At 35.8% G+C, this 23529-nt stretch overlaps 1 protein-coding gene across 3 annotated transcripts in view; it reads right to left on the reverse strand.

The window, feature by feature from the left end:
- The window catches only part of LOC113226716 (synaptosomal-associated protein 25-like), a 37852-nt gene extending 18419 nt beyond the window's left edge, over nucleotides 1-19433 (reverse strand). Inside the window, exons 1-3 of one of the 3 annotated variants that reach the window (XM_026459445.1) lie at nucleotides 19251-19433; nucleotides 3697-3787; nucleotides 1759-1800 (exon numbers count right to left, since the gene is read on the reverse strand). In XM_026459445.1, coding sequence (XP_026315230.1) covers nucleotides 1759-1800; nucleotides 3697-3786 — 132 coding nt within the window. In that variant the 5' untranslated portion in view covers nucleotide 3787; nucleotides 19251-19433. Of the gene's footprint in view, nucleotides 1-1758; nucleotides 1801-3696; nucleotides 3788-19250 lie in introns of those variants that run through there. The other 2 variants (XM_026459444.1, XM_026459443.1) reach the window with 2 other exon arrangements.
- Nucleotides 19434-23529: the final 4096 nt, after the last annotated feature.

Here is a 23529-nt window from a genome sequence, read left to right on the forward strand (position 1 = left end):
GTGTGTTCACGCCCACATATTGACAGTATTGTGAATGTTCGAGAAGGCATGAAATCATACAACATAATAGATTACAGTCAACAACAGAGAGCAGCCACTACACAGAGACCTACATAGATACAGACAAAGTTAAATAAAACAGAAAAAATATAACGGATATACACTGACCATATTAGATCCAAGACATAAGTATAGTTTGGTGTCAGGGTCTCAGCGAAAGTTATAAATAAAGGAATTGATAGGGCACAACAAAATTGAACATGAGATTAAATTGGAGACAAGAGAGGACTAAACAGCGGAAAGGAAGATTTAAAACGAAAGAGTGCATTAAAGGAAGGCAGCCTTGTAGGCAGACATTAGTTGAGAGAAGAGTTGGCTTCCAAGTCGTACAAGGGTTTATTTCAAGCAAGCCCAAGCACAATGGATAAGACTATCAATTGGACGGAAAAGCGCATATTGGATCGTCAATGCTAAAGGAAACACTAACGTTAGAGAAGTATTCATCGCTATTGTGGGCCTGGAGACGTTCTAATTTAACAGTGGGGTTCATGCTTTGAAACCAAAAACAGCGCATCAGAGCTGATTTGTTGAGGAGCCGACGGTTAATTTTTGAGACAAACATTATTTTTCGGTTCAACTTCATACACAAACTTCATAAAAAACTTGTCACACAAAGTTTTTTGTAAGATAACCTGATTAACCGTCGGCACCATGTTCCGATTCGACCAGTAGATTATCATTATTCACTCAAAATATACAATTACTACAAACAACACAAAGGGCTATAGAGGTCTCTAACACTGTCGGACACAGTAAGGCACGGATCATGCAACACATATATATATATATATATGATTATAACAAAATATATCACATAAATCTGCAGAAGGATGTAAATAAAATAAAAAATAAGGATTCAACAGACGGCTACGAATATACATACATAGACATTGATAGGAGAAACAAAATAAAATGTAGCGACATCGATACACAACAGCCAGGGATAGCGAAGGCTGCGCCCTAAGGGTAACGGGAGACGGGCGTCGGAGACCAAACCGAGCTCGGGGCTATCCAAGACACTTCCGCTACACCCCTCACTCCCTCGCATCGAGAACACCTCTCTCACAGATGATCACAAATAATCATATAACCAACAAAACTAAACATAAACAAACTATGGGGAACATAAATTCCAACAACTGAAACGCGTCTACGAACGAATCCGCACAGTTCTATAGTCTAAATTCTAAGTTAGCATTTATATGGAGACTCCAATTCTCGAACGCTTGCAAAATGAAATTTTATTAACACACATTTGGGTCCAAAACCGAATTAACATATTAATCGATATGCCAAAATCGTTTTGAAAAGGGACAGACAGGGTCCTTTGAAATTCTTATGAAACCATACAATAAGAAGTTGGTAATAAAAATTAAATACATGGGGATATTATCATGATCAAATTGAATATTCTTTATAAAAGAATTTAGGAGGTATTCTCGACATTATTTTTATGTCACTCCCAGTAAGTACAATTAGACATATTTAATTATATATTTAAAATTAAGAACTACCATAATATGCCTTTAGATATATACACCGAATTCGATCTTACGGAAAATCTTAAATCAAGATATGATTTCATAATGAATCATGTTTGTGAGTGCGTCGGTGTAGAGGTAATATGATGGTAGTTAACGATTCTTATAATTAGATCTTAACATGACTAGCGTCATCAGAATGATAATTCGATCTCACCTCCTCGCATAGTTGCATCATACGCCGGGTGGACTCCAGGGACTGAAATGTAAAATAAATCAGTTCATCAGTTCAAATCCAAAATAAAATTGTAAATGCGAAATTAACACTGTTACATTTTCACGGATAAACCGCTGAACCAATATTGATGAAATTTGGTACAGGCCTATTATTACATGTTAGAGAGAAAACTTCTATTACGCATTATTCCAGTTTGCTTTTACCGATTTTTTTAAAAGCCAAACTTATATATATAAATTTCTAGGGTTTTTCAATAGGAACTTTGTTTTGTAAAGCAAAATAAAACAATAAATTTAGATGACAATGATTCAATTTTTTATTGTATGAAATAAAGTAAGGTTTGGCAATTATGAACGAAAAAATATATCTGATAAATGTCCACCACGACCACAATTACAGATGTCGATTCTTTTATCAGTTTTTAATACCTTTTTGACAAAATGGTGGGTCCATTTGGTTAATCACTTCACGATTTTTGAGTTTTAAGGCTACAATCAATTCGATTGGCTCCGTATAGACTATGTCTTTAACATAAAAAGTAATCCAGCGGTGTTAAATCACATGCTCGAGCTGGCCACTTAACGGCTGAATTTCGTGAAATTATGCGATCGGGAAATTTGGTTCGCAATAAATTCACTGTTTCGGTGGCTGTGTCACTATTATATTAATTGTTACGTCAACAGACAAAAACAAAAATTAGTTACGTAAAGTTACAACAGCTAAAATAACTACAACCCTTACGTCAATACTAATGAAGTTTGTTTAACAATTATTTGCCTTCTAATACTCGATAAATAGAGCTAACAAAACCCTCGCAAGTCCCTTAACATAGGGACGCTGTTTACTTTAAGTATACGGATTACAGAGGATAGTCAAACATAATTATGTTCAAGGTTTTATAGATTATCGTTTCCATGTCTTCAGTTAGAATTAATATTCAAAATAAAAGGTTTTTTTGTTCGTTTCCGTCTTTATTATATTTATGAACATAAATTCTGCTCCTCAAATATTTTAAATTCCTTCACAGCCGTGCGATATAAGATTTATAGAATAGCTCTCGTTACCCCTCCGGAACACTGTGCAGATATTGGATATTCCCGTTCTCCGTCTTTAACATTACTGTCAAATAAGTAATACTCGACTCGAATGTCGAACGAGAGTAGATCCACTGGTTTGCGGTAAATGAAGAGCGATGGAACCCACTGCATACGCACAAGAATTACTCTAACCAGTGTACCAAGTCCAATTTATTTCAACAGTTTTAGTCTTTCATACCAAATTCTTAGGTTTTTCGCGATTTTGCAATCGCATTGGAAATAAAACAATTTTTTCCGAATTCGAAATTTCGTATGCTTGTTTATTCAAACAAAGCAATGTTTCGATCTATTTACAGGTCCTTATCTTTCGTGTTAGGGTCAAAGGAAGCCGGCGGACAGGAACGCTCAGGAAATAGAATTTATAAATTTTCTCTCATCAATTATGATATCAAGCAACGGGACGAGCAAGTGGTGCGCTTGGTGGTAAGCGACACGCTATAACAATTGCAGTGCCAATCAGTTTTCAATCGCAAAGATCCGAGGGGCAGTACCGCTGCGCCGGTCACCCTGAGACAAGTTGACAAGTCCCAAGTGCCTGTAATTTCACCAGTACCCCTGTTGGTGAACATGTTAGAGGATACCGTGACGGAAGTTGCCCCCGCTGGTAAGTGACGGATTTTTCGATTCCGTATTAGCTAATGGAACGGAATCAAATCCGAGCGACCGATGGCATGTCAGCGGATGCAGCGGCATTTAAGGGGACTCTGCGGTACACCGGCGGATGCTTGCAGTATCGTAAGGGATATTAGTGTGGTCTCCCCCGCCATCTGCCGTTTGTACCGGGCTTTAGAGTAACTTATATAAAAAGAGAAATGCTTACTTCATCGGTGACCTGTCCAGCTCGCATTTGGAGCTGTTCGAGCTCGCTGCGCGGTGCGCCATTCTCCGTGGGTGGCACTGCTGTAGGCATCCTGCAACAAAAATCAGTGTCTCATTGTCATATCTTGGGTTATTAATTATAAAAAGGTAGTTTCTTAAGGTGAAACTATGATTTCATTTTGAAATAATTACTTCATTTTGACAAAATTTACTTAAGGTTTATTATCTGTTTGAGATTTTAGCCTGAGTGCTATTCCACTTTGAGTAATTATTCAAGGGTTTAAAAAATATATATTGTCATGTTTTCGTGATTTGAGATGAAGGAACTTTCCAGGCGCAATGAATCTGAATTAAATATTTGACAACATCACATACGTTGCTCTGATCCCAAAGTAAGCGTGTCCGTTAGGATGGCTGGCCAAACGAGATATCCAAACGAGATATACAAATCAAACTGTGCTCATTATTTACTACCTATTTTCTACTATTTAGTACCTTTATTGACATATTTTTTACCTTTGCGCTAACGGAAATATTAAAGAATTCAAGTGGCCAGCGATTCTGACGTCAGGTTGGCTGGACCACGTTTCTCGTGGTTCTAGCTGTAATGCCCTCAGAACGAAAAAAGACATAATTGGTGTATAAAGTACGCATAGTTGTGCCTTTTTTCGTTACGAGGGCGGAGTATATAATTTACTTTTTTTTATGTAACTATTTACTACCTAATTTCTACCTAAACATACTTTTTGTACTATTTTAGGAAGCTTCTATAAAAAGTTATTTAAAAAAATAATAAAACGCCTTTGCAAAAGGTATCTTCTAAAAAGACAGTTTATCTTCTCCGTGTAATTGCTAACAATACCTTTGCAGGCGCTTAGAATATGCCAACAATGGTTTCTGGATTATCTTTGCAAGCAATATTCTATAACAATTAATATATTAATTTTATTACTTGTTGAATTCACTATTACAAATTTTAATGTCAATTCCATTTGTAGGTATTAAGGAATGCGAACGAATTATTACATATATATATATATAATCAGTTATTTATAAAGCAATTACACGGAGAAGATAAACTGTTTTTTTTAGAAGATACCTTTGCAAAGGCGTTTTATCTTTTTTAAAAAATAACTTTATATAGAAGCTTCCTAAAATAGTGAAAAAAAAAAGTTTAGGTTGAAATTAGAGATTTGGTAGTAAATAGTTATATTAAAAAAAGTAAATTATACATACACTGCTAGAACCATGAAAAACGTATAGTGGTCCAGCCAACCTGACGTCAGAATGGCTGGCCATTTTATTTCTTTAGTATTTCCGTTAGCGCAAAGGTACAAAATATGTCAATAAAAGTACTAAATAGTAGAAAATAGGTAGTAAATAATGAGCACAGTTTGATTTGTATATCTCGTTTGGTTCAGCCATCCTGATGGACCCAAGTAACTAAAGCACTTACGGAAACCGGAAACAACGCCGGTACCACAAGCACCCAGCCACCCGAGACATACATTGACCCGGCCGGGGATCGAACCCGGGACCTCAGAGATGGCGACACCATGAAAACCGTGTGCAAGCCACTCGACCACGGAGATCGTCAATCAAATCGAAAAAAAAAAACATATTCGTGCTGTCAATCAAATTTTTAAGAGGAGTCGTTAAAGTTTTACTTACGGGGTATTAATTAATCATTCCCTTCCGTGGAATTAAAATTTCGGACGAAAGAGTAAAATGCGCGTGTTGGTAAACAGTTGCGATGTTTTTAAAAATGTTTATTTTTTAGTTTCGGTCAACGCTGAATTTTTATTCGGATCCTATAGCCCTATACCATTGACTTACAAATAAATGGACGACGGGTCTAATACAAAAACCACGAAAAAAATGTCCCAAGTCAACCTATTCGAAATTTAAATTGTAATGTCATCGCAGTATCGCGCTGTCAGTAGAACAAATGAAGACTAAAGCGGAGTGTCGCGCTCTGTATACGATTTTAGCGCCTTACAAGTGCGGACACTTTTTAGCGCGGACCCGACGTCCATATAATTGTAAGTCAATGCCCTATACCCTAAGAATTACATCAAAGTTACGATTTTCGAACAAAAAATTAAGTGCGCCATTTCTGTAGTGTGTAATTCGGGTTGCCTGCAAGGTACGCGACAGAACTGAAGTGTCTTGAGATTGACAAATCAGCTGTTCGGATGGTGTTCAGCGAAGGACAAGGTCCTCTTGGACATTACTGGGGAAGATGGGTGTACCAGAATCTGATGGCACTTAGACAAATTTACATTTGTAGTGGGCAACATTAATTTAGTAAAAAAAATGTACTAGATACTTCACAAAATTTTAATTGACCAGAATTGATCTATCCTGTACGAGGATAGGACGTTTTAAGATCTGTATGAATTTGTGTGAGTAAAACATTTTAAAATTTAATAAAAATATATCACTCACATCGTAGGTGATAGATCTATTTACCTTTGCAGTTTGAAGGATCTCGTATTTACGCCATTTATCTTTTTTTAACAATTATATTATTGTCTACACACTGTAATCTTGCCGACCAGCACCAGTACCAACAAAAAGTACATAACTCACACTTTGATTTGGCTTTATAAAAATTTCAAAGATCAAGTTCATTTCCTCGTATTAAATCGGCAGGATTTGAGGCCCGCTTCTAAATCGTGATTTGTGACTTAGATAGATGCACCTAATTCGTCGCTCATTTTGCAACAAACGTGATTTGAACAATGATTTTTGCTTGAGATTGAAGCGGATTCTCAGCAATTATTGCTACAAAATCGTTATTTTCAAGTGAAAAAAGCTTAGCAGACAGCCATTTCACACAAGTAATATTTTGAATTGACATGTGACAAGTTAACTTGGTCAAGTGAAAGTCGTTTGATTTTTCTAATATTTAATGCCATGAGATTCTGGTACACCTATAAAACCGTCGTGTACAAAAGAATAAGCAACAAAAGTATAAACTTGTCATCAACTACATAGCAATAATAGTCAAACCTTAACACACGCCAAATAGAATTAAGACTTCAGTGGCTCAACGGTTTGCTCTGTGGACGCAGACGAGGAGGTCCGGGATTCGATCTCCGGTAGAACCAATTTGGGAAACTAACTTTCCTCAATGAGTCTTGGGTAGTATTCCATAGTACAGAGAATTCCCGTTTCAAACCTGATTAATTGGTGAGGTTGTCTGGCATCATGTCCTGATAATGGTTGATGGGGATACAAGAACAGAAAACTCGTCTCTCTAATCTCAACAATTTCCAAGAATCGCTAACAAGGAAACGAGTTTTAATTTGTCCGTCTTAGACACGAAACTAGGACAAAATAAAACGCACTATGAAAACAAGTCCAAAACTCAAAACAGATGACATCATACAGTCTGGGAGTTTTTTGCCAAAGACAAAGGGATTCCACATACGACCTTGATACGACCTTACATTTGCAATTAACTAGTCGGCTAGCTGTGGCTTAAGTAACGGTGCCTATCTACGGAATAACAGCAGTATTGAGGTATCCTTACACGCCAAGTGTACAAGTCTACATGTGTTACGCATCCCTAAATTAATTAAACTTTAGTACCGTGCCTTACAAGTTGCAGTCGAAAATGAGAAATTGTCGAATAAGTTCTGAAAGTAATTTAACACAGGCTCTATTAATTACCAAAGTTCGTCGCTCGGGCTGAGCGCAGAGCTTTTGTCGTCATAACAAAGAATCAGCTTTCTTTGTTATGACGACAACAACTCAAAATAATCTGAAAAAAAAAAACAAGTAGCACCTAACACAATTGACAACCGCGGTGGCAAAGTGGCTTGCACACCGGTTTTCACGATGTCGCCATTTCTGAGGTCCCGGGTTCGATCTCCGACGTCAATATAGAAAAATCTTTTTCTGTTTTGTCTCGGATTTGGGTGTTTGTAGTGTTGTCGTTGTTTCCGATTTCCATAACACAAGTGCTTTAGTTACTTACTTTAGGATCAGAGCGACGCTTTATTCTGATTCATTGCGCGCCGTTAAAACTCCTTCGTAAAAACTGACGAAAACAAGACCATATCAGTTTTTGAAACCGAATGATAATTACCGAAAGTAGCATAGTAGGTACTAAGGCAAAAATCTCAAACAGGTTTACGAACCTTAGTAAATTTTGTAAAAGCATGATTTGTTAATGGGCTTTAAGGTTTATCAACCTGAATTTGCTGCATCTCGTGAGCCCATTCACGAAACTTCAACGGAGTTTATATGGTGGCTAGACCATTTCATTGTGCAGTTTACGGCCCGAGAAATCATAAAAGCCGCGGTTAAACTTACGATTTCACAAGTGCCTCCGTTACAATGGAAGGATAGGACATCCAAATATGGGATAGCGTGTTATTGTAGAACACGAGGCCACTACTAGATAAAAATAGTTAAAAATCTGCTTTTCACTTTGATTCCTAGGAAATCAAAGAGTATTAAAATAATGAACTTCAAAAAATGGAGGTATTACTCCGACATTTGTGAACTGAATTCGATGATTCTTGCTTTGTTGAAAAGGAGGTACCTATCTCAATAGTAGTCTCATTCAAATTTGAAGTAAATGTTTCACTTCTAGGGTGACAAATTATTGCATGATTCCGGTTTATTTGATTTCATCCACTTTCCGTAAACAGATTTCAGTAAAACTATATAGCAAATAGATAATAATAGTGACAGACATAACATTAATACGAGGAATAGAAATAAACTAGCTTTTCTTGATAGTCGTCTTCACAAAGTCAAAAAATCATTTAAGGGGCAATGTATACGCTTCTATAACAAGATTCCGGTTGATATACAAAATTTGCCTTTCACGAGGTTTAAAACTATAGTGAAACAAAAACTTTATACTAAAGGTTATTATACAACTTCTGCGTACTTGGATGACAAAAATCCGTGGTAGTAACCCGTTTAGCTCATGGAGGTAGTCTCGATCTCTGATGTTTCAAATAAAAATAAAAAAATATTGTAAATGCTATTTACAAAGAGCAACCCCTAGAGTTTCTTGCTCATTCTTCTCAGGGGAATCTGCCTTACGAATGAGCGGTAGAGTTTAACCATTGTGACGATTTCAAATGTAATAATGCTTACCTATGAAATAAAGATTATTTTGAGTTTGAGTTAATACAAACTTTAGAGGTCGTTTTTCTTAAAATTATAATTACTATTTGAAATTCATATCCGTATATAAAACACAAATGAGTGGAAGGTATTTCATCAATATACGATTTTCCAGGTCTTGCATTAAATGTACAACTATTTCAGCTTTTTATACTTTAGTCCGCCTACACGAATAATACTATGACAACTTTAAGGGAACGAGAAGTGAGAAGAAACTTACAAAAAGTAATACACATTTCTACTACACGAAGTGTGAATTTCATTATTACAAACTTCAAAGTCTCCCTTAAGTATACTACATTTGTATCAGCGCTTTTTCCAATCTCCGAAGCATTTCTGGAACGCCATTTTCGGTATGGTGTTTAGTTCCTTCGGCGATTCTGTCTTTATCTCCACAATATTGCCAAAACGTTGTCCTTTTATGGTTGGTTTTTTTCAGTTTCGGAAATATGAAGAATCACATGGAGCCATGTCTCGTCAATACAGTCGTTGAGGCGTCATTGCGGTGTCATTTTTGGTCAAAAATTAAAGAACAAGCAGTTGATGCGGAAAAAAGTTGTGACAAATTTTGCTGCCACCCGTTTCATACCCAAACATCTGTAAAAATTGTTTGGCATCAGGCAATAAAATATGGACAACAAATATTCCAAGGTCGTCGGTTGTCGATGTGCTGGAACTGCCAGGGCGCTCATCTTCTTCAGTGTCTTAACCACCATCTTTAAAACGTTTGTACCACTTGTAAATACCTATTAATTACTTATTTCATTCAATGAACAGTCCACAAAAGCAATGTTTAACATTTCCAATGCACCACTTAATTCTTAGTCGTCCTAGCGCACAATTTTTGGCAAATTCTTAACTCCATTTGTTTGTTACAAATAAAAAAATTGTCGATTACAGTTAATAATGCTTACTTTTGTCAATATACGTTAGAAACATGTGCACCAATGCACAGAAAAAAAATAATTTGCCGATTGGTAGAGAGGTACACAGCCCGAGAAATCAAAAAAATCCGCGTATTTTTTTATCACACCTTGTACTTTGACATGCTCAAGAAACATTTCATGTTTCAAGAAAATTTTTCATTTCAGTTTGCATTGGGAAAGTTTACATAAAAGGCGATCCGGGTCGTTTTCATTCAGTCGTTTTTCATTGTGCTCTACCTGAGCGTAATATTCGGAAATGTTTGGTCTCTATTTACTGGCTAAGCTTGAATTTCTAATGCCAACCTCGCATTTTCTATGCTAGCTCAAGCGATCTCCTATGGTGTAAATAAAATGAAACGTTCACGAAACTACCAAATCGACCGGCCGTAAGAGTTCTTCTGAAATTAATGTATATATTTTTCAGCAGATACGGGTAACACTGATCACCTGGTTCGTCTTTAATTCGGGTTAACGTGAAATGACGACGACGTGATTATTTCGCCTCCACGGGCGTCGCGTTGCCAAATGGAAAGCCATTTCTCCAAATTTAGACTATTAGTGTTATAAGTGAAAAATATACTTAAAAATGCCAAAGGTCGCCTAAATAATTGAATTTTTCATAAATTGGTAATGTGATTTTTTAATACTATTAAAAATGGAATTAAAAAACTTCCGAGAAATAGGTTGTGAAATTAGATTGCTAGTTGGTAGCTAATTGCTTATAAAATAAAAATTATATTGACCTACGTATGACCTCTAAGTGATGTCTTCATTTAGTATGGTACAGCTTTAAACTTTTTATGAGTGCAAAAAGTTGGAAAATGCCATGCTTAATACCATGTCACTTGACCTCGATTGATTGCTAAGATGGATTCAGATTCTTGACATGACCGTCAAGTCTCGACTGGCGGTGGCTCCGCCTGGAGTTGCTATTTTGTGTCAAAAGTAAGCTTATGGCAAACAATTAAAGCATCCACACATAAGTCGACTTAACTAATGAGACAGGATGCAACAAACACATAGACTGCAAATCAAAATAGGTTAGTATATAATTAGGTAGGTAGGAGAAAAGTTTATTTTTACTGGGTGTCCATTTTCTTAATTTCATTATAACTTTAATTTTAGACAAATGGTGAACAATGAAGTAGTGAATATTATAAATACGTAGGACTAGCGGTGGGCCGACCTTGAACGCAGAACAAAGAAGGGGGCGCCACCCTACACCTCGTTTTAGTGCCCCGACTGTTTGCGGTAGTCTCGACTGTACTTCTACTCTGTAACATGTATCACCATGTGTAAATAAAACTGGAATACTGCGTTAAACAGAACAAAAGGAGAAGAAATATATTGTGAAAAGGAATGGGGGAAAAACCACAATGTTCATTATTTTTTTATAACACACACGCTCGTAACCCCGCACTAGGGAAACCCTATATTGCTGGTGCCATGAACACACAAATAAACATCACAAATTACACCGAAACTGACGAGAGAAACAATAGTAGGCCATATAAATATTTCTCCCGGCCCGGGAATCAAACCCGGTACCTCAACGTGGCCGTCCAGTGTGAAAATTGTAAGGCCACGCAGGCAGTTAATGTGCAACAGGCGGCGTTATTACTATGTAGCAATTTTTCCAGGCCACCTTAGAACTTTGGGATTATGCAAAAGAAACATTTTTTCACTTGAAACATTTTTCATTGTCTCATACGAGTTGTTAGCAACTTTAAGAAGTATCCGTTTTCGATACGAAATTTTAATTTTGTAATATATTACATATGAACTAAAACTGGTAACTTGAGACGATAACACTTGGCAACGTTAAGCCACGACCAGCTGGCAAGCGTCCTGATCAAAACCTCTGACCTAATTCAAGTTCAGCGGTTTGATTTCCGTTCCAATAGTCTGTAAAATTTATTTCTGGACGGGTTGAAACAATAATTTTAATATTTCTTCTGAGGTCAAGTCTCATACAATATCTTAAACAAAGCAAATGTCACTTTTGATCACTAAAATGCCAGAAACTTACGTTGTGATACGAATCTACCAACTAAAACACATCCTTTTCTAAAACTAAAGTTTTTTGTTATAAAGGGTGAAGGGGGAGCGAAGAAAAAGAATTCAATTTTGTCACAGGTGGTGCTACGATAAAAAAAGCCATTAAAACCAAAAACAAAGATCTGCAGCAAGCATATACAGAATTGGTTAGGTCCGTAGCTCAGTTGGGAGAGCGATAGCCCGCGTTAGGCGAAAATGTCGCTGGTTCAAGTTCAGCCGGATTGAAGAAATATTTTTTTTTTTAGTTTGTTCGACCTTTGTATCAATTATAACTCGATACAATCGTTAGAAAAAGTAAGTCAAATGAACATGATCGCCTGATGAAAGCACGAAGTACATTTTATACTTGTTTTTTTTCAAAAATACGGTGGTTTGCATTAATATTAGACATAACTGGTTGATAACTGTACCACCTCGGTCAACCGTGACCACGGGACCTGTAAAGGGTCCGAAACAAACAAACAAACCAACGTTACGGATACACGTTACACATAGGAAATGAAACCATATCCTATGTGTAACGTGTAACAATCGCGAAAACCTAAGAACTCGATATACATTTGTTATTTTATTACTCATACTCGTGTATGTTTGAATTGAAAGTGCGTGCGTGTTGGCGTGTCTACAGATGTGCGTAGACTAGCTGCCCCTTCATGGTCATGTAGGAAATCGATAAAAGTTTGATGACACTACTCGTTTCTTCAATAGTAAACAACAAACACAACTTTAATTAAAGTTGGCTTAAATATTCGTGGTAAATTAAAAATGACTTGGAGCTCGTCCAATATCTAAGACGTAGAAATCTAGAATACTACGTGTGAGACTTGAAAAGATTGAAAGATGAAACAATCACACAATTGATTAAAAAAGTAGGTCATTCTCGATGTTTTTCCAAACCTTATCAAAACCGCAAATTTTATTTCGGAGATTCGTCCAGGCTGTGATTTGTCACAACTTTAGCAAATTATCTCAGGGTAGCAGAGGTGAAATTCCTGAATATAGATGAAATTATGACACTAAATCTTGATTTTCAAAGTACCTATGTGATTTCATTGAGAAATAAATTGTAAATGAACGAATTGGAAAGTGAAATTTCAAGACATTATATAGAACGGTTACGCGAACATGCGATGCCGTGCCGTCTACAGACCCGACCTTGGAATTCTAATGATACCAATTTACTGTACTGTAAATTGCAGAGGTAGGTTTGCTCGTTTTGACAATGAATGATATGCTCTTTCAATATTCTGCTTTGTCGTACTATAAATATTCCTTGCGACTGTGTCAATGAATTTTCGAAATTTATAATCTTAGGCTTGTCCAATATTTGCGTACAAGGTTTAGCGGATTTTCTGTAAAAGATTGACAATATCTTATGTACAGGTCAAGAGCACATCAAGCTTGGCACTTATGATTTAAATTCTACTCTATGCCGCTCGCAATAACAACGGTCCAAAGTGTCAAGCTTGATGTGCTCTTCACTGTACTTATTTGTCAAAGATATGCATGTGGCATAACCAGAAACTGGAACAGGCAGAGTGTATTTACGTAAATTTCGAGTAATACGCATAGCATGGTCAATATTTCTCTCTGAAATTCTGGAACAATTAAAAATAAAAGTATACATAAAAAAAAAAAATAATATTACATATTTTTACTTAAAATTTCAAGACTTTTCTCTAAGTACACTAGCATTAAAGCAATTGCCAGTTAAATATCAAAAATATAGCAATAGTATTATTCACTCTAGGTGTATTACTTCCCTGGAGTTATGGTAAATATTATATTCTATCAATTACGATTTCGAGTCGTGACCTTACTGAAACCAAAATTAAGGCATCATAAAATACGAACACATTTGGTTGAGGCAAGCTTTTTCCGTAAAAATGGAAAGATGTCTAGCTAAATGCCCCTCAAGGAAGCTTCTAATCCTGAATTCCCATCTAATTCAACTCGAGAATCGACTGACAAAGGGTAATTCCCGAAAAATTGCGCATGGCGTTGATCTATTGAACGAAAGTGGACAAGATCTGTATATTATCTATTCAGTATTCATATTAGATACGTGTTTAAGACGCTTTAAAATATTGAAAAGTAACGATTAATAATGTCGAAATATTTTTAAATGAAGCATTCAAAGCAGTTTTTTGAGCTCTGACGTAAGTCTCGAATGAGAATTCTTTTACGATACATGTTTGGAGTAAGACATAGGCATCGATAGAGAGCATAATTTAAGTTTCTCATCTTGCTCGTGTCAGATATTTGACCTCCGATTACTATCGTCTACGTTTGCTCGTTTATTTAAGAAATATCTTCTCATCAAGACAAAGACGCGTATGTCCAACGCATTAGAAAGCAGTTCATGTTTGCCTTCCAGTCTGTAAATAAGGTTTGCCGTTATTTCCGTTGGATACGTATCCCAAAAAGTCCAGTAATCTCTAGCGAAGATATCAGCTCGACGATGTAGCACGTCGCCGCTCGCCGAAAAATCAATAGACGCGCGCAACCCCCCTTGCCCATAGAACGTGGCCCCGCTTGTGTCTACCATCAATGCAACTTTTTACTTGTTTTATGCTTTCATGTGCCTCAATTAAAATCATTATAAAGCTACATTACATATAGACAGGAGATGGCCCGTTACGTTGACAGTATACCGAGTTATTTGCGTAACTGGCTAAGTATGAATTAAACAACAAAACTGACATTCACTACATCGTAATGATTGCAGTACCTTTTTATTGTATTACTTGATACGTATATGGTACGTACATAACAAACACACTTCTAAATCAATTTTATGTAAATGGAATTTGTGTTATCTAAAACCAGTATACTTATAATAGCTGCGGCATCGCATGACAAAGGAAAGCAATTTGTTGGAAGCGCTAAGCACCCGACCCAAGTTACATTATGGCTGTAATCTAGGTATATTCAACATAATTTGGATTCGACACAACTGGGATGCGAGGGTGTTTAACATTTAACATTTTGGGGTAATTAACAAAAAGATAATAGAAAAACATTGACCATATGAAAATTTAAAGGCCAGTATAATTGTCAATGTGGTTTGCATAATTACAACAGAAGTTAATATTAAGATCTTTAACGATTAGCGCTTTTCAAAAACTAGCTGCGAAATTTTGAATTTTGATTAGGGATCTATCCACCAAACTTTTATTAGCTTCGAAATTTTGAGGCCTCGAGAGGATCCATCTACCAATAAAACTTTTATTGGCTTCTGACTTTTCGGGGCTATACAAACGTGACATTAAATGTTTGCAGATGACGGCAAAACTGCCTGTTTGTCTACTTTCGTACAAAAGGGTACTTCAAAATTAGTCGTCTAATGTCTTTCCGTTTGAGATTGCGCAATTTTTTGCTTATTTGATTTGATTTGTGACTATATTATTACTACACTGTATAATTTATGGTTTATTTAAGAAACTTGCAAACTTATTTCCAATGATATCAAGCTCTCGTAAAGCTATTTCATCGGTTCTATCAACACTGGGTATTCCCGGATTATACGTATACATGCTTTGTCCACACACAAAGATTAACTTTTTTGAAATAATAATCTTCGAACATCATGACGTACAGAATAAATAGCCTCATGATGACCTGTAAAATTATTCAGATGATCTTTATGTTTAAGTGCCAACGATAACAAAGTACTTTCGCATGTAATTAATAAGTTTTGCGAAATGAGAATTTTATGAACGAACATGAATCACACGATAAGATAATGACGTCACTCTTGTCGCTCACGAATGACGTTCATGATGTGCTTTGAACGCAATAGGGGTTAATTATACGGTGTTTGACGCGCCACCCGCCATTGCGTCGAATAATTCTAGTCCTGTCTAATCAAGGTCAAGACAAAAACCTTTGACAAGGACAGCGAAAGCAATACTAGATTCCACAGTTATACACAATTTAGGGCCCATCTCAAGGTTTCGACGACTGGAGAATTATATTTACATAATCGCATGTTCGCTTTACGCATACGAGAAGGAAAGCGAACAATACAGTTGGCAAATTTGTGATCAAGACTTTGTTCCACATCCGTTGTATAAGCGTCGGATTATTAAATAGAAGATTATGTAAAAATAACAACAAACTTATATTTTTAGGGCAACAATAGTGGTTCATGCAATGGATGTTGAATTTGTGTAAATAGTATGATTATTATAATTACTCTTGTTTTGAATAAATAACTGATACAAGGTATTTTTATAGGGATCATACTTTTAGATCCCGCTGTCCGAATTGTAATTGAAATCAACGTCATACAAAATGGCTTCCTGAATCACAAGGCGATGCCAAAAAAATCTTAGGAACGTTTCGAAATCGGGAACATTTGAGAAAATTCTGATTTCCGCGGACACGATTTTCTTTCACTGCCAATCATAGCATTCAACTTTTCTAAGATGTTTTGAAATGTTTGTACTCTTTGCAAATAACATAACAAAGCTTAAATAAGAGCGAATGACAGGCATTCTGCCGAATGTTTTATCGCCGATACAATATTATTGTCAGCCAAAGGGATTATTGTCAAGAGCCGCTTTGTGTTCCGCTATTGAGTTTAATACTTTTCAGTTTCTGACAGCATTACACCAGAGTTGGCATAACTTCAGGGATGTTAAATACACTGGCACTCTGTGCCTTGGCACAAAGACACACAGAATGTGTTATAGGATAGTAAAACATTATAAACTTCAAGAGCCGGCTGATAAATTCGCAACCCGAGGTACTTAATTTTATGTTTTTACTTTTCAATACATAGCCACGAGTGAGATACATTTTTCACATCATGTGTACAAACCCATTATTAATAACCCATAACCACTGAAAAGAATATTGTTTGATTTGACTCCAATGTCATCGGAACTCTTCGGCATTGTGACTCCTTTTTCAACTACGAAAAAGGGAAAAAGGGAAAAAATGGAATGTAACTAAGCGCCTGGTCGGTACTCTAGGGTTGATGGTCAATTAATCTGAAAATGCCCAAATAGCCTTTTAAGGGCTATTGGCCTAGCAATACGTGCTGTGACAAATTCTCTTCGCCTGCCTCACGTGACTCAGCAACAAATTTGCGTAGTCTTGGTGATTCAATGTCGTTCCTCTAGGTTCTTCAATTAATAAAATTCCATGACAAGCCCAGAAAATGGTTGCCACGGTCCTGCGCGGCGACTTTTCCACTTTGAATTTCTTCAGTGGCCTCCTTACTTATCCATTGCATTAACACCTGTTCGGACCCCGAATCATTCTGACTACTCTATGTTTCGATTGCCCAGTTCATCAAGTATGCCCAATTACAAATTTCATCCAAATTGTCCTAGGCAATTCCAAAAACTTACCAACTCTTGAGTCGTCCCTGATTGTCGAACGGTGTAAACATTCGCCGTACATAACGCCCACTAATTTTCATATTTCTCATAATCTGTAACTTATCTTTACTTTTCTATTTGTTACAAATTAAATTTTTGAACGTTTTGGGATTTTTTTATGCTACCAACTGACGAGACAAACAAGTCGTTCGCCTGGTGGTGAGCGACACGCCTGTCCATAGCAGTTTGGTGCCACTCTTTAAATCGCAAAGATCTGAGGGGAATTGCTACAGCGCCCACCTGTATCACACTGTGACATAAGTTGACAATTCGAATGTGCCTGTAATTTCATCAGCACCCTTACCCTTCAAAACCGGAACGCAGTAACGCTGACATAATGGCTTGGTTGCAGAAATAGGTAAAGTGGCAGTACTACCCTGTTATCAGTGATGAGATGATGAGTAGTTAAATACCGTAAGCTGCGAATTTAACAATCATCCTTCAGTAGCAAAATTTTTCGTCTAATTAGCCATACTGCCAGATTTTAGAAAGTTATGTTTCATCAATATTTTTGAAATTGTTATATCATTACAGTGGCCATTTTGAAAGTGCTAGGTATAGGCCTTCTCTTAAAAAATATCATCAGCTTATTGCAAGAAGTCATTATTACCATTCAATTTATATGGCAATTAATGACTTCTTGCACTAAGCCTACAATATTTTAGTTTTAAGGTAAATATGTAGCTTTAAGGACAGCTAATTTACATGCAATGATGCCTTTAACTGCATTTTAGATCTATATTTGGAGGAATTAAGATGGGTTCCTAGGACAGAGCTTGCACTACTTAGCACTTTTCCAACCCATGTGTAGTTGATATTAATTTATGCCAATGGAAGGTTTGCTGGTGCTTATAGTACAGGTTTTTTTAAGAACCAGCAGTTATATGTACTGATTCTTTGATACTTACTTACTGTACACTATGCATGTTGTATTATTATTACAGCAAATAAAAAAAATATAATTATATATTATTATTAATATTTACTCTAGTAGCATTGATGAAATCTACACATTGGAGAAGGTCCACTTAACTTTTATCTCCAATAAAAACTGGATATTGAGGTAACTATTTACAATGTGCCACAAAAACATATCATATAGTTACTGTTTCAAACATTACGAATTTTATTACCATTTTTCTTTTCAGACACTAGGAAGACCCTGTATCACGAGTGCCAATGGACACACACATAGACAAATTACACTAACCACATGGGAGATATAAACGGACGCCAAACAAATGTTTCTCCCAGCCCGGGAATTGAACCCGGGACCTCTGTGTGGCTATCCAGCATGATAACTGTTTGACCGTTTGTAATAAAATTTATATTACATAGAACAGTAAGTACAATTTACATTAAGGGCCAGGCTGCGTTCGATAGGAAAAATATAAGAAAAGAACTTTACAAATTTGTTCTGGTTTGAATATCCTGGGTAGTGCCTCCAAATGCATTCTGTAACTCCGGTGCTCATAACACTGAAAATTCTCTAGTTTGAGACAAGGACCAATTGGTCACATTATTATATAAATAAATCTCTATTACATTATTATATTCTAAAACATTGCATATTTTAGAGCATAATCAAAATAATGTAACAAATGGATAAGTATCTGAGTGGCCCTTATCAGATTAGTTGTATTTATCATGGGAAAATCACACAACTAAATTTAGGACACTAAGCACCTACTCTTTTAACTAGAGAATTGAGTACCTATGGGAGTTTTACCCAGAAGAACAACCTATAAGAAAACTATATGTAACAGAAAGCTATATGACCCTATCTTGCACAGTCGAAAGAGAATAAAATATGTAAATCTACCCAGTTGGCATCACCACGTATGACATCACGAACGATGATGAATCAACAAAGAAAGTTGTTCCGCTATACTTACACACTTACTTACTTTGAATAAAAATACACCATATATCTTAATAAGATAATGAAGAAAGTACTCGACGTGACAAATGAGGTTTTTAAACCACTTCAGTGAGAAATTGTTGACAATAACAAATAAAATATCTCTTACCTGAAATATTGTTTTAACTAGCACCTAAACAAATTGAAGTGCTCGAAGACACTTAGCACACCACTATAGGCACAAATACAGCACAATGAGGAAAAGGCTTTCGCACTGACAGAGCTTCGTCGCAGTCAGGACTCGCAGGTCGATCGACTCGGATGAGGTTAGGCGAGCGAAATGCGCAATGTTTTGACTATGCGCATTGACCTTCGAAGAAATGGTCATGCGCAATAATAAAATAGATATTATTGCGAAATAACATCAAACTTTTTTACAATTATTTTGTATTTTTATTCATAAGTTTATTAAAAAATTATATCACATTAACCAGTAGCGGATTGGTATTTCTAAATGTCAAACGCCAATAGGAATCGAATTTGGTTAATAACGCCATCTAGTAACGAATAGCGCATTGAGAACTAATGAAATGATATAGTTTATCTATTCGACAATAGATGGTGCTAAACGTTATCTAAGTAGCAAAGTATAAACCAAAGAATTAAACGTAAAATTTGTAGTTTATGAATTATATTTATTAGTAGTATAGTTTTCTTTTTTAGTCTTCTTCTTTATAATATTATTGCTCCATCGATACAATCGATGATTAAGGAAGGCACGCGTTTTTTACTCAGACTTTGGCCGGTGAATTTCGATAGAATCCGCTGAGAGGAAAATCTTTAATACAACTAATAATATTACAAAATTTTAAAGAAACGTAAGGTTCCTGAATAAATTATGTGTATACCAGTACTCGATCGAAATTAATTATAAATTATGATTAAGTATTTATAAACATATAACCAAAAACGGAACATTTTGAAATGCTGCCTTTTAGGAAAGCTCAGACCGGAATATAGCTAGAGTAAGAATATAAAAAAGCTTGTTTTTTTTAAAGCTTCATTTTGGTTTTTTGTTACAAGTTTCCGGTTTATAGACACATCAATAGTGACCATACCAATCAATATTTTTATTAGTGATTTAAACCTTGAGCTTATCATACCAAAATATGATAAAATTATGTAGGCATTAAAATTTGAATTTTCAAATGAACAATTGTCACGTTTCAATTATTTTATCGACACTGATTACAACTATAAATTGAGATATTAATTTAATAGCTATTATTACAATGTAATAAACCGTTTATCGTTGTCGTTTTACCGATCTTCATATGGCATATCCTATATACATATACGAATATTATTATTTATAACATAATTAATCACACATTACGGCGGTGCGCCATTTTTATGGTTCCCTAGCTAAATTTACATTAATTAACTTTTAAATTGGCTTCGTCTTATCTACCAGTACTATGTCAGAGGCCTTTTACCACCTTTTAAATCTTCGCGTATATTCATTGACCTACCATATATTGTTTAAACAAAGCCAAAAAAAGAAATGATAGCAATTTTTTTCGTTCTTCGGGACTGGATAAGAGCGTTTGCTCACTGCGTCCGATCCGAGTCCGAACGCGGCGGGACGGTCCTGCGCGGACGGATGTAGGGAGTTAAAAATGTACACACCATTCAGTGATAACTATAAATGAAATATCTAGTAAAAATATATAGTAAAAGCGATATTCGTATTTACCCGGATTCAACTCGGACTTAGTGCACATGCGACATCCAAAATCTGTTTCGGATTCGGAACGTTTACGGATCGGAGGCAGTGCGCAAACAAGACAAAGCGTGTAATTAACCGTCATTAGCCATACTACCAGATCTTACATTTAAATTTTTCTTCAGTGATTTAATTTTCTGACATTTTCGCAGGAAAAATACATAAGAAAGACTTACTAAAAAATACTTACAATCGTTATTTCTTTACGGTGGCCACTTACGAATTGAGTAGGGGGTTTCAGAATTCGTCACTTAAAATTACTATTTACTTTTAATTTCCTAGTCTTGACGAAAACCATATAGGTGCAAGCATAGATTTAGTATATATATAGATTTTGCAAGTGCCTATTTACGGTTCTTGTGAGTATGATTTGAAAAATCACCTCTAGATGACGCATGACTCACGTACTCCATTGTTTTCATTGTTTTCCTATATATTATGTGAATCATTGCGGTTGCACCGATATTCCACAAATCTGTCAGTTGATAAATATGTTCATATAATGGAACCTGTTAAGAGTCGCGTCTTAATAAAGGAAATTAAAATATTTATTATTTTTTTATATTCATTTATTATTTATTGAAAATGCTTTATTGGTGCAGAGCACGCCTAATTATACTCTCCTGTACATTTTTGCTTGGATATACTTCCTTGGTTTTCCGTATCTCACATTTCTCGAATTTCCTATGTTTAAGTTCTCACCATCAAGTTATTTTTAACATTAATCTGGCATAATAGCGATTGCTGTTAATGATTTTTAAGAGTCGATACTACCTTAGCTCGAATTTAAATATTTCCCGTACTAAAGAGGTTATATTGCGCGCGTCGAGCGGCAGTGACACTCACTGGCTTTATTTCAGATATTATTTTTTTACAAACGAAATTAAAGCCGTTTGAAAAATGTATATCGTATACTATACGTGTCCTATTTACTTTAGTTGCTACTTATAAAAAAAACTTTGGTATATGTAAAGTACCTACTGAATACAGCGGTTTTCTCGTAAAATTTCAAGTTATGTTTGTGTATTTTTGCCTGAAAATATTTAGGAATCGTGTTTTCACACCGCACACTATCAGTGTCATATTCTCAATTTTACTACATATTTTTTTTTCAAAGTGATTGATTTAACACTTTCACTGCCATACGGAATCAACCAAAGCCATTTGAGATTGTACCGACTCTTAAATGTATTTGTGATTTTGTAAAATCGACATCAATAACAGCCAGTCAATGTACTGAATGCCAGCAACTTTTGCTTTCCTTTTTTGTTATAAAATATAAGTGAGCATTTGACCTCACATTATGGAAAGTCGACGATGAAGCATGCACAACTAAATAATGCCTATTTTCTTTCACCTTGAATAGGTCCAAGCTATAGCGTTCACGGAATAAGTCTACTGGTATGGAATTCCACTCCATAGCCGTACGCCATATAAATGAGGAAGCATGACACTTCGTGCAAATCTTTGGAACACCCACTACGTCTCCTCTATAAAAATATATAATCTAGTCTATAGGTACAATCCAATCTATCTATGTAATAATGCCTCTTACTAAACATGTCTATTGGTAAGTATATTTAACTGTTTACACATTTACCAAATTCATTATTATATCTCCGTTTTTATTTACTAAAAAAACTTATCTTGAAAATGTCAATTGATAAGAAACCAACATTGTCGTAATGCAATTAATTTTGCAGTTTTAAAGTAGTTACGCAAATCGGTTCAAAAAAGGACGTAAATCCCACACTGCATTTTTTAAAAGACGAGTGAATATGTATATCAGTTCATACCTTTTTAATACAAAACCCGCTTAAGTATGTACCAATGCCCTACCTATTTGCCGTCCAGCGGAGCATCAAATTGTGCCTGGTTTGTATGCAATACAAAAAAAAAATATTTGACTTTTTTTTCGTATGACTATACGACTACTTACCGTTCTTACAAACTCAATAACCAACTACATGGACGTTTATTTAATGTGAAAAGGATGTGCACACTTAGAAATCTTATCATGTCTACCTAACAACAGGCAATTAATTATATTGTTTGCTATTAAAGAGGTCCCGATATAACGTCGTTTTGGAACGTACACAGGTATTGACTGATAACACATGGATAACACTAACAGGTACTTTCCTTATAGTTTAAATTACATTTTTTACCAAGAAAAGCTGTTAATTCCAGGCCGAGAAAGAATATAAATAGGTACGTACGAGTAGGTAATTCATGTGCCAGACAACCACACTAATTACCTGTAGGGCGAACAAATGGGCGCGACATACGTGAGAGCGACATAAAGCGAGAGATCTCTATGCGAGAATAGCAGTCTAAACGCTCTATGTCGTTCACGCACAAGTCGCGGCTTATCATGCTAGCCCTACTGGTGTCAACCTAGGAATTCCCTGTGCCATGAGTACCAGAGCAACGGAATTCAATCTAGGATACTACCCATGACACTCAGACTAGAATCAAAATAAAAAACTTGTTTTCCAAATTGGTCGTGCCTAGAATTGAACCCAGGACTTGCTCATCCAGTACCCCTCAGCGCAAACTGGGTAGCCACCAAGGTCGTTAAGCAACATAGTACCTATACTATTCCTAAGTATTAATTAATTTGTACATTTACAATTTTAATAGCAGTAGAGCTCATTGTGAA

The sequence above is a fragment of the Hyposmocoma kahamanoa genome, unplaced genomic scaffold (genome assembly GCF_003589595.1).
Source record: "Hyposmocoma kahamanoa isolate Upper Pololo Valley unplaced genomic scaffold, ASM358959v1 192, whole genome shotgun sequence".
In the NCBI taxonomy this organism is placed as follows: Eukaryota; Metazoa; Arthropoda; class Insecta; order Lepidoptera; family Cosmopterigidae; genus Hyposmocoma; species Hyposmocoma kahamanoa.